The 12634-nt window shown below is 37.4% G+C and overlaps 1 protein-coding gene across 2 annotated transcripts in view; it reads left to right on the top strand.

Annotated features, from left to right (window-relative positions):
* The window catches only part of LOC118195594 (beta,beta-carotene 15,15'-dioxygenase-like), a 106853-nt gene that overhangs the window by 76720 nt on the left and 17499 nt on the right, over positions 1 to 12634 (top strand). For both annotated transcript variants that reach the window (XM_035366930.1, XM_035366929.2), the window contains exons 3-4: positions 2128 to 2252; positions 11014 to 11155. In XM_035366930.1, the coding sequence (XP_035222821.1) occupies positions 2128 to 2252; positions 11014 to 11155 (267 nt within the window). The remainder of the gene's footprint in view (positions 1 to 2127; positions 2253 to 11013; positions 11156 to 12634) is intronic.

Raw genomic sequence — 12634 nt, forward strand, 5'->3', positions numbered from 1 at the left:
GGTAATCACTAGACTGAGGTTTTTCTCACAATGATTAAAAAGGTAGGTTTTTTTCATCTGCGTAAATTTATTTTGGACACACTGGGAAAGATACATTTTTCAGTTTTGCATTACGCAAGAATTTTAGTCTTTTCCTTATTCTGTGATATTATTCAGGCTTATTTCACTATTCATTGTTTGAAGAAACATCTGTGAATTTACATTCACATGCATTATCTAATTTTTTTTAAAATTGAAATGTTTTCCTAGTATTTTCATACTTTTATATATATCGAATCATTTTTTAGTTCAACTCTTTCTTCATAGTTTAATTTCAAATTTGTCGTTATAGTATCTTGAAACCATACCAGACCACTCTGTATTATACCCCAGATATAGACGTAGTTTAAACTTTAACAGCTCCTTAATTTTTGCTTTCGCAATCAACCTAACTGCAAGTTTCTTGAAACTTATCAAAAAAACTAATTTTAAGTGATAGTAATTTGAATTTAAATATATAGTGTTGAGTAAAACCTAAAGAGCTTGCTTAAAATTAACTTCAGTGAACGAATTGTACTGTTTTGTAAGGCGAAACTTTGTGTTAATATTTTCTTGATCCAAAGAATTCTTGGACGACAAAGGTTTGATTTTGGCAGAAACTTTTTGTTTAGCTTTCTTCATCTACAAGAAGTTAGCTGTTAACTCTGCAGCTTAAGAAAGCTGTTGTAAGTTGTGGAACACATTGCTTTCCCATTAAATGTACCAAGTTCAAGCAGTTTTACTGGGCCCACCAGCGGCCGAGCGGTAAAGTCGCTGAACACTGGTAGTTCGGTCCGAGGTTCGAATCCCGCGAACGGGCTGGCTGCATGGGTGTTTTCCCCATGTGTAATGTGTATACGAGCCAGTTTCCCTTAGAAAGTCCTCCACGAAGGCATCCCTCCCCTTAGGCAGATAGCCCTAGTGTGCTTTGCCGTAATTAAATATACATACACACAAGCAGTTTTACTGAAAAACGAAGTAAGCCTTTTCGATAATACATTGAAATTATTGAAAATAAAGCTGTTCAAAAATAGCTATAAATTACTTTTTTAGAAGTACATAATATTAAACGTAGATTGCTAAATCAGCCTGAATAGGAAATTGAAAATGTACAACTTTATTTGGAGATGCAGCTCTACTTTATCGACTGGTGAAATTTTTTAAATTAAATATAACATTGGCAATCGTATTATTGTTACGAAATGTCAGCTGCAATAAGATAGTTTCCCCGGCAAAGCGAGTTTAGGGTTGCTAGAAAGTGGCAAAGAAAGGCAGGGGGTGCAGATTTGGCACTAAATCCTCCATTTCGCGACAAAATCGGCGAAATGCAGTAGATGGAGCGGGAACGAATTCTTACTGATTTGCCCCATAATGTTCTCGGAGGCAGGTCAAAAGCTATATATAAACCCTGTCTGTACGCGAGGTAGCAGTTTATCGTGAAGTTTGTCAGTGTATGAGTATATCGTCGAGGGTATCTTAAGTACATTGAATTCGGTAGTAGTGCTTGAGCTCCAAGTGCGATCGACCGAGTCGGGAGCTGTATTTTAGTGCTTTGCCGTAAAGCTGTCTTCACCGTTATCGCCTGATAACCTGAAGGCTGTGTTGATTTTTTTTTTTTTTCTTCCAGCGTGTTTATCTTAGTTTTTCGACGGCTGTAAGCGTCTCCTTGGAACTCTCCTGGGTAATACTAATAAACTGTGCTTTGATTCTTCAAGTGTTATCAATCTCTTTAAATCCACGGACCCGTAGAACGCAACAATATTTGTTAAAGTTTGCCAGTGGCAGTTAATAATCCCGTGCTTCATAAGTGTTTGGATTTATTATAAGACATTGGCAACTAAATACTTTGCTATTATGTATTGTTCAGCAGATTTCCATTTCTTGATGTGGAGTTCGATTGAAAAATCTTCTTTGTAAGTTAAATCTTTCAACTAGTGTCAAGAAATCTTAGAGCTACTGCCATAGTTTCTTGGAGACAGAAAATGTATGCTATGGAGGATTAAATTGTCCTCAACAGTCAAAGGCACAAATTTTAAAAATAAAAGCATAATCTTTCCATTGTGTAAGTGTAGTTATTGCTTTTAGTAATTATTGAAATCTTGTTTCCAGGTCGATGTTATGTCAAGATTCTTGGACACTGTGATGTATCAAAAGATCACCCAAGTCCAAAGGCCAGTCTTCACTGAATTTGGTACAAAATCTTACCCAGATCCATGCAAGAATGTCTTCTGCAGGTAATTATAAACTTCATGCCTTGGCGAAAGTTGGTTGTGTTATCTCGTAGTTAATGCTAAATATATCTTATTGCTATTAAAAATATAATCTGATTGTAAATGAGATTTTACAACTTTTATAACCGCCTGCCTTATATTCTGCACTTCCCTTTATTTCCTTCTATTGGAAGTTTGCTCATAGTTTTTCTCCATTTTCCTGCGATACTAAAAAAATCGGTGTTAGTGCAGCAAAAGTCGACTTTTTTGCCAAACCAAAGTGAGGCTTCCACCAGCATGCCTTAAACCCACGTAGAAAATCTGAGGCAGAACTGTTTATGAGCAGCTAAAATGGAAATCGGTGTCATTTTACAATCTTGAATGCCATAAAATCCTTTACGTCTTAACATTTTATAAATCACGAGTAAATGAATAGCTTAACATAATCCTCGTTGTTTAATTCCTGTTGCTTTTGCTCTCATACCTGTTCCTAGCGATGCCGTCTAACTGTATTTGTTCTTTCATCATTACTGTCCAAGTAGATTTTAAAAATCTGACCAGCAAGGCTGTGTACATACGGCCTAGAATATTTTGTACGTATATACGTGCATTTTGAAATATGTTCAAGAAATGAAGCCAGTACTTTAAAAGTTCATAAATCCAAGTATAAAGTACCAAAGGCGATTTTAACATTAAAAATCGATGCAATTCTTTCTCATGATGGTTTCAAGAAATTTGGGCTGTTATTTTGCTATATTTATTCAGTCAATTGACCGCACTGAGTAATGGGCGAGTGACTAAAGCCATGAATTTATGTTGGTTCATTCAGATTTCCATACTTAATTTGCATTCAGTCCTTCAAATTTTTCATTCGATATATAAATAAGGGGCATTTACTTCCATAAAATCCTTTAAGATGACAACACTCGCTGTAAATATATCGTAGCTGCAATATTAATAAAAGTCGAAAATCAGGTTTTGAGATAAATGTGTTAGTTTACGTTGAATTGCGCTGGAAGTTCATGGCTAATTACAATAATCTGATAAGGACACCACATGACTTGTGGGGCCAATTAAATTATATATACATACTTTTTGCTGCACTTAATTCAGATTTATTTCTTTGAATTATTCTAACTTGATAAACCGATCCCTGCAGTTGAAAATGACATCAAAAATTGAAAAATTTTGAAATTAAATATCACTGTCAATTTTTGAAGTACTGGGAGTCAAAATTTTGTATTGTTTCATAACGACTATAAAACTTCAACAAAATAATATAACTATAGAACCGGAAAAGTTGGATTCAGCTATTTGTCGAAAATTAATGTTTGGTTTGGCATTGCTAAAATATGAATATTTTCTCCATTTAATACCCTTCTAAAATTAGAGGTATATGACCACTACTAACGTTACGAAAATAAGGACTTTCAAGCCTGGTAAAGGTGTGGGTATATACAGAGGGGAATCTGAATATAGTGAATCAATTATTTCAATTATTCTGTTTCAAAATGTCAGCTACAGAATGTGACCAAATCATGTGCACAGCTTTAGGTACTAATGTACCATATGACTCTGTGAAGGATTGGTACTGAAAGTTCAAAAACTAGGTTTATGGCATTCAAGAATCGGAGCGCTCTGGCCGGCTTACTGATGTTGATGAGGCCCGCCTGCGAGCTTGTGAAAGATCAGTATGCAACCACTCGAGAGCTTTCTTATTTGAAGTACCTACTATTTTACTGATCCAACTTTTTTCGCATTGCTGGTCTATTTTCATTCGTTTCATCTTTCTTCGCCGACTGATGACGGCTAAGGGAAATATCCCATTCTACCATCTTGATTCTTCGTATTTTCCTTTGTTGTTGCAGACATTCTTTTATCTGATTTAGAGTAATTCTGTCGCGCACTGTCACTCTTTCCATTCGACACAAGTCAAGAGAGCTTTCTAAGGAGTTAAGAGGTTACTGCCATGCCAATTAATCGCATAAACTCGACGCACGAGTTTAGTTCGCTGGGTGTTGTATGAGCTGACTCCACAAAGACTGATTTTACAACATTGGGAACGACCATAACTCAAAATTCGTATTTTTCGAGTTGTCCCAATATGCCCATGAGCGATATAGCTTTAATGTGCTGTCATATAGTAATCAATCACAGCCCTGTTATAGGACTTGTGCGTGCTAATGTCACTCGGATGCGTGCTCTGTGACTGCGCTAAGTCCAATTTCTGTATCTAATTGCTTTTGTAGGTTCTGCTTTTGGATACCTTTAGCACTGTAGACAAAAAATCTTCAGATTTATATCGAGATTTACTGTTATATGCGGTAAGGAAAAAGACTAGGCTATCTAGAATAGGAATGGAAGAAAATTGACAAAAATTCAAATTATATTTTCCATGAAAACGCGACTTTTGATGCAAGATTTTTTATTCTAAACTTTTTGATATAAAGTTGAGTTTTCTTAAGTGGTATACCGATGCTTTTTCAGTATTTGTATTCTAAATTTAAAATAAAGCCCGAATACCAAATTTTGGAAAGATCGTGTGAATACTTTTGCATTTATCTGGGTTTGAAATCCGGAGTTAAGTTTGAAGTTGGAATCAATTTTTAACTTTGCGATTTTAAATCACGCACTCGTTATTTTCCAATAAATTATGTCAATATGCACGTCAAAATTACGATGTCGCATTTTAAGTTTCGTTAAAAACAAATTTTATTATTTCCTTGCTATGAGATTTGATATTTGGGATTGTCTGTCGTATCAATTAATTCCATTTAATATCTGCTAAAGATGTGTCAACGGGAAGTTTATGCTAAAGAAAATGTTAGAACTATTACATATTTTCACTTGTTTAAAAAAACAAATGCAGTATATTTAACTATTTATGTTACAAATTATTACCAGTTAAATAACTCAAATTTTCATATATCATTTAGACTAAGGCAAGCTTATGTGCAACAAAAGCGGACGAGGAATGTTGTACCCGATGGCAATCGCTTCAATTGGATGACCACCCTTCGAAAGTGACGTGTATTTCTGAAAAAATAATTAACAGTACTGTAGTCTTGAAAGCGCCTGAAAAAATTTACTGTTAGAAATAAAAAAATTTAAGTTAGAAAAATCTGATTTTGCATTTAGATTACTTTTAATAGCCGAGATTTCAAAATAAAATTTAATGTTGCTATTAGAATGAATTTCCTTCAAGATGCAGAATATGAATTCCTATATAAAAATGCTAAAGTTAGAAAGGAAAGGGAACTAGAATATAGTATCGAAATAAATTAATGTTGCTTTAAACACTTGCATTTATTTACCAAAGAAGTCTTACGACTCCCTTATAAATTTTTTTCAGTCCCATCAGTGGTCGAGGGGGTTAAGACTGCTGAATACTGGTAGTTCGAACTGGATTGGGTTCAGACCCAGGGGGAACTGACAGTCCTGCATAATTAGTCTTCGTGGTTTTTCCATGCACGAGCCAGGTTTCCTCGGAAAGTCCTCCACGAAGACTTTCTTCCTCCTAATCGCATATCCCTCGTTGTTTCATCATATTCGAATAACGTAACGTTATAAACTTTTACATTGGATGGCTTGTGATCGAGTATTTCAGCAAGTATTTTGGGAAGTTTGCATTTTGCTAGGACGCGAAATTGACATCTTTGTAACGTCTCGATGGCATCCCCGAAATGTTATTTCCACTTCAAAGAAGTTGTAATATCTATTTGTTTATCTTCTGATGTGACAGCTGAAGTAAGCGTAGGAACCACACAGGTGAAGGATAAAAAGAACACTTTAACTCTTTAAAATTTGCAGTGCGTCGACTTGAAGGCAACAAACTATTCCTTACTCGCTCGGTAACTCAAATAACAAGAAATAAATTTAAAATTCGAAGATATTAACCCTTTTTCGCACCACTGCCTACCAACAACTCGAACATTTTCGCAGGATTCGGTGTTTTTAAATGCAGCATCCAGAATATCTGCATAAATCTTTCTTGAAAATATTTTACCAAAGAAAGGGAAGTGACTATTCTCCTTAACTGACCAATAATCTTGCATATTCACCAGGGGTATCGTACCCATATTGATAACTCCAATAAAAGCCCAAAACTCATCCTCTTCCACCGCACGCCACGTTTTCCAAATAGAATTGCTAGATATTTCTTTATTCTTTAGAAAATTTTCTGCGCAATTTTTGGTTTCTCTTATAATTTTATTTACCAGTTCGTTTGTGAAAAATAATTTGAAATATTCTGTCGGCTGTACAATATTTGTAGGAATTTGTGGTCCAATGACCTTTCCCGATACACTAAAATGTATTCTATCCAGAATATCTAATTCTTCCGTGACATCGCGTCATTTATCTAAGTCTTCCGGCGACTCTTCGCTTTCACTTTCAATAACTACCATTCGTCGTCTCTGGTAGTATAATTTCGGAACCTCTAATTGAAGTGTCAGAATTATAATCAACAAAGTCTTCCACAATATCTTCTAACAATGAAAAATCAAACACATCTTCACCATCACTCTATATTCTCAACGCAATAATTATTTTTCTCCATGTTGCTAACCATAAAATGGGTCAAATAATGTTTCAATCGCAACAGTAGCGAGACCGAGCACGTTTTAACTACAGATAAAGCCTAATCATGCTAAAAACATTGGCTTCGCAGCGGAGCCTACGGAATTACGGAACAAATTTTCTCTACAGGGCTCTGATAATCCTGTTACCTAAAACCGCGTCGAAATAAAGTAATAGCTGTTACGTCACTTTAACCAGCAATAAAAGCAGAACCAGAAGCTCGCGCTACAAAGGTCAGCACTTGCCCTCGCTCACTAATTTTCCTTTCTAGAACTGTCTTTAAATCTTTTCTCCTCAAGGTAGAATTTGCGTTCCTTCACGCGCAGTACCAAATTTAAATATTCTGACGACTATTGGGGGAATGAAGGCTTATAGGGAAAATAGTAACTTAATTGTTTATTAAAAATAAATATAAATTCCTACGAAGTGTTTAATATTGAAATAGGTTTGAGTTTAGTGCAAAATTTTATAAATAGTGCAGTTGTCTTAAAATATTTAGTGTTATCCGCTCATAAAGGTATCTTTAGAGTTGCCGAACAAAAAGCTCAGATTTTGCTCCAGGACATTTCGAAGTAAAAAATGTATAAAGAATATTTCAACCTAAATATTAGCTTTTATGTCAAATGAAGCAGTATGGTATAAGCTTTAAAAGACAACTTGCTTTTTGTACGGTGCGGTAAAATATTATCGAATAAACGTTCTTAAATGTAGACAGTAGTATGCACAAGTAGTTAAAAATTCAGCAATGATATATTTCGTGTATAATGTAATAAACCGCAAAAGTTATTTTAAACTTAGCACGCTCATGTATAAAATACGTTGCTGCAACATGTCTTTAACACGTTCACGCCGGGGCCAAATTTTGTTCTTCGCCAGGAGACGACGCCCGAATTTTTGCCGCATTTCATCTGGTGGCGCGCGATTTTTACCTGTTCAGACCTGTATACGAGTTATACGTTTGCTAAGTTATTAATTATAATTGTTACTAAAAATGTTTTTATAATAAATAAACGTTAATTTTTCATTAATTTTCAGCGTCTAATAACATAATCGAATGCGTACCATCGGTGGTACGATGAGACGGACTAGTGCGGGCCACTGGTGGTACGCGCCGCCCGATGAGACGGACTAGTGCGGGCCACTGGTGGTACGCGCCGCCCGATGAGACGGACTAGTGCGGGCCACTGGTGGTACGCGCCGCCCGATGAGACGGACTAGTGCGGGCCACTGGTGGTACGCGCCGCCCGATGAGACGGACTAGTGCGGGCCACTGGTGGTACGCGCCGCCCGATGAGACGGACTAGTGCGGGCCACTGGTGGTACGCGCCGCCCGATGAGACGGACTAGTGCGGGCCACTGGTGGTACGCGCCGCCCGATGAGACGGACTAGTGCGGGCCACTGGTGGTACGCGCCGTCCGATGAGACGGACTAGTGCGGGCCACTGGTGGTACGCGCCGCCCGATGAGACGGACTAGTGCGGACCGCCGGTGGCCGGAGCCGGCGTGAACGTGTTAAGAAATGCAGATATAAAATTAAGCATAAGCTAGCCTTCCTCCAGTGTTAGTATGGTGTTAAGTTGAAAAAACGAATGGAGTCCTTTTATTCATAAAATTAGTAATGCGACAACCTTGAGTTTGGTGTAGATTTAAGTAAACACCTCTATCAATTTCTAGAGAAAACAGGTCTCCCTTCAGAAGCAAAGAAATCTGCAAGACGTCCTGTTATTCACTTATCTACAAGTTAAATTTGAAAGCGCTCACGTTGTTTTTCTTAGGTTCATCTAAGTTATGCGGGTTTTTGGCTCGCATTTTCTGCTTTAAATTATTCCATAGATAATAACCGCGTGTGGGACGAATTTGGTAAATGTGGTGTCCATAAAACCTTTGTTCGTGAACCCGTGCCGGATAGTCGCACGAGATGTAGCATGATGTCCTATTTTGTTGGAAAATGTACATCTTTTGTTAATTGTAAAACCATTCAGCTATCAAAGTAACTCGCAGCATTTGAAGGTGCCTCAAAAGTTCGGCCACGCTTCTGCTGATTGCGCAAATTTGCCAATTTTTTTATCTGACATGTGTTGGAATTTTCATCGGACCTGCAACTCGTTCTGTAGATTTACGTGACCTGATAAATGAAACCAAGCTTCCTCCATGTGCCTGGTTGAGAACAGTTCATTGTCGACTGACTCGCTAATATCTGCTGAAAGCCGAGAAGAATCCTCATTGCACAAACTGTAATGAAGATAGAGTCGGCCATATTTTATTAAAATATCATAGTTTAAATCTTCGCCCGAAACTTTTTAAAAGTTTAAAATTAGATTAAAAAACTGAATAGGGAAAAACTCATCCCAAGTTGTTCCAGTTTTGAAAAGATGCTATTATTATAAACTATTATTATAAACAAATCAAATCCTCCATGTAGTGCAAGCAATGGGTCCATATTCCTCAAATGGGCAACAATCGCGTCCACCAATTGCCGCGTTTAACTGTCGGACATTTTCAATTGTCGCATAGATGCTAATCCACACGGCTCTAGATTCGGCGATTTCAACACTCGTCGACATATCCGTTCACAATTCACAGCTTGCTGAGACGGTCTTCGAGTTGATTCCAGGGGCTGCTAGCAATCGGCTGCTAAATATCACGAATGGCATTGAGCGTCCGAACTGATAAAAATATTGATTTCTTTCTTTTGGGAGATTATTTGAAGCCCTTTTCTAGCCAGGCTCCGAATAAAACGTTTAGCTGGTGTTTTATTTCACTGGGTGTTCTCCCTAAAAATTGGGGTGTAACTGGACAGTTAGTGCAGCAGACTATACCTCTACTACCAATGGTGAAATTCTGGTGTCTTCCCTCCTGCACGTATCTGATATCCGAATAAATATCCCTGAATGACTCCTGTGTTACCTTAAACGATTTGCTTCATTCATAGCCCTTCCAAAACTAAGTATTTGCTGTTCGTTGAACTTGCTTGTAGCGCGCTACAAACAGCGTTGATTAGTAGGAAATTTAAAGCAAGAATGTTAACCGGTTACAGCAGGTGGTACTGGCTTTCTCCAGAAAGCGTGACCCGGTACTGAAGATGGATGGTTTCTCAGTGACCACCCCTATATAACTTAAAATGATTCATTTATTAAATGCGAACTCCTGCCCTGGTTTGTTAGGCAGAACCTAGCTAACTAAATACTTCTAAGTGCTACTAACTGTATAAAACATTACTGATAATAAAAGGCTTTATGCGCGCACATCAGCCATCTCAAAATGTGAGTTGCCATCTTCGGAAGGTGACGATTAACAGAAAATTTAAATTAAAACATTCTTGTAATTCAAGATTTGATGTAATCTTTCTCTGGAGCTTTCATTTTATACAAAGCTTAATGATCTTTAATTGATGTGATAACTCGTAGGCATTCGCGTATCGGTTTACTAAAGGATTTTTATGCTAAAGAGGAAACTGTCTTCAATTCAACAGACCTTGGCTTAAAATTGGTAATAATTTCTTCGAAAACTTTTGAAAAGTATGTGCCCATGTGTCGACGCAAGAAATGAGTCCAAGGTCATCACCGAAAAGAATTACTAACCCCGTGGTGGCAGTTCTCATGAGAATGTGTTTTTTGTATGAAATGCTTATTTCGAGCAACTGTTTCTTGAATGATACAAATCGGGATAAAATTTGAAGGGAATTTAATGAAGCTTAACTGAAAAGGGTTGTCGAATCATCTGACCCACCGCAGTTCTTTGATTTCATGATCAGAGCTTTGTTTTTCATAATTTAGTAATAAGTACTCGCAGTACCAGGGCAGTAGGATTTAGGGAGTCTTGGTGAAAAATCATTCCGAAGACTTTAAATACGCGTTTTCGGGTCATTCCCAGAATATCGCCAAGTTTGTGAGAAATAATGTGTCGATACAAATTGTCAAGGCTCCTCTAGAGGGTTTCTGCGGTATCTCTTCAGTTATTTTTAACATTCAAACGTCGATCGATTTTCAAAGAGGATTTAAAATATAACACTGATTTATACTTAGACACAATAAATGGACATTAGTACAAAAATAAAAATTATTATATAACATCAAATATGCATAGATCACGTAATTATGTAAAATACACTCAAAGACTGTCTGATAAAGTTAAGTAAAGCATACTATATAGTTTGAATTTTATGCAACAAATTGGTGACGGGAATTTAATACCGATTCATTTTCAGATATTTCTCGCAATTGGTACCATTGGAACTGACGGATAACGATATGGCCAATGTGTATACTGTGGATGATGAATTGTACGCAGCCTCCGAAACCTGCCACTTGTGGAAGATTAATCCCGAAGATCTCACCTGCAAAGAGAGAGTAAGTTCATCTCTAAATTATCATTCCGAAAAACGTTCAGTTTTTGTTTCCGTTAAATATGTTGGCAAAGTTCGTTTTTATTAAGTCGTCTTGGACTTGATATTGAAAGATATTTTAAGTAACTAGTTTAAGGAATAATCAGATATGGCACTCAGGTTTACTGTCAAGTTATTTTCAGCATTTGGGTACAAAATTACCAGTTTTTATAGCAAAAATTTTTGTCGCGCAGTCAAATTATGACGCGCACTCTATCCTTTCAAATCTTCAGTAAAGTGCTGCCATAAATAAACTTCTCACAATATACGAGGGTCAATTAAAAAATTTAGTTGCACTGCCTAAACAAAATAGGAGCAAAATTTTGCAATATCTTTATCTTAAAGTTCCATTCAAAATCTATTTTTCTGCGTAATTATCTCTGTTATTTAAGCATTTGTCAAGGCGTGGTACAAGTTTTTCGATGCCTTCTGCAAAGAAATCGCGTACAATGTTCGATAACCATTGTTGCGCTGCAGCTTTCATTCTGGCATCCGAATGGTACCGTCGCTTTGAAAGCTCTTGTTTCATGGGACCAAACACACGGGAGTCAGGCGAAAGATCTGGGCTGTAAAGAGGGTAATTCCGCACTTTCTCACCTAAACTTTTTCAGAAGGTCACACGTTTGTTTTGCTGCATGTGGTCTTGCATTGTCATTTTTTAATGATTGTCGATTTTTAAGTGATTGTCGCAATCGTTTTAGTGTTTCACAATAAGATGCATTAATTTTGGCCCCCTTCGGCATGAACTTTGTATGCACCACGCCTTCTCTGTCGTAAAACAGCGTCATCATCACCTTTCCCTCAGATGGAACAGTTCGACACTTCGTTCGTGTCGGGGAACTGCAATGCTTCCACTCGAGCGAGCTGCGTTTCGTTTCAGGTGAGAAGTGGTGAATCCAAGTTTCATCTTCAGTCAGTTTTGTCCAAAAACTCATTTCCTTCCGCTTGGTAACGTTGCATAAATGCAAATGCACTTTCAAAACTCTTTTCCGTTATGTTCCTCCGTCAATGTCGTGACACCCATCGAGCACAAACTTTACGAAATTTAAGGTGATCGGCAATAATTTTATGCACACTTCCATGAGAAATATCCAGTTTGCGATTTCGTCTATCGTTATGCGTCTGTTTGCAAGAATGCATTCATTCACGCGAGCAGCGATTTCCGAATTTGTTGCAGTTGATGGTCTTCCCTCCCGCTCAGTGTCGTCAATATCTGTACGTCCATTCTCAAACGCGTTGCACTATTTCCCGATAGCTTGACGTGACATTGCATTTTCACCATATACTTCATGCAACTGCACATAAATTTTAGTGCAGTTGCACCGTTTTGCCCACAAAAAACCGAATCACTGCACGCATTTCCAATTTGGACGCTATTTGAAGCTGTCGAGATATGTTTGCGACTGATTATCAGAAAAATTAAACTTGTGTCCGGGAAGGCGCT

The sequence above is a fragment of the Stegodyphus dumicola genome, chromosome 8, assembly GCF_044657685.1.
Source record: "Stegodyphus dumicola isolate Sdum_Otavi_A_Nest chromosome 8, ASM4465768v1".
NCBI lineage: Eukaryota > Metazoa > Arthropoda > Arachnida > Araneae > Eresidae > Stegodyphus > Stegodyphus dumicola.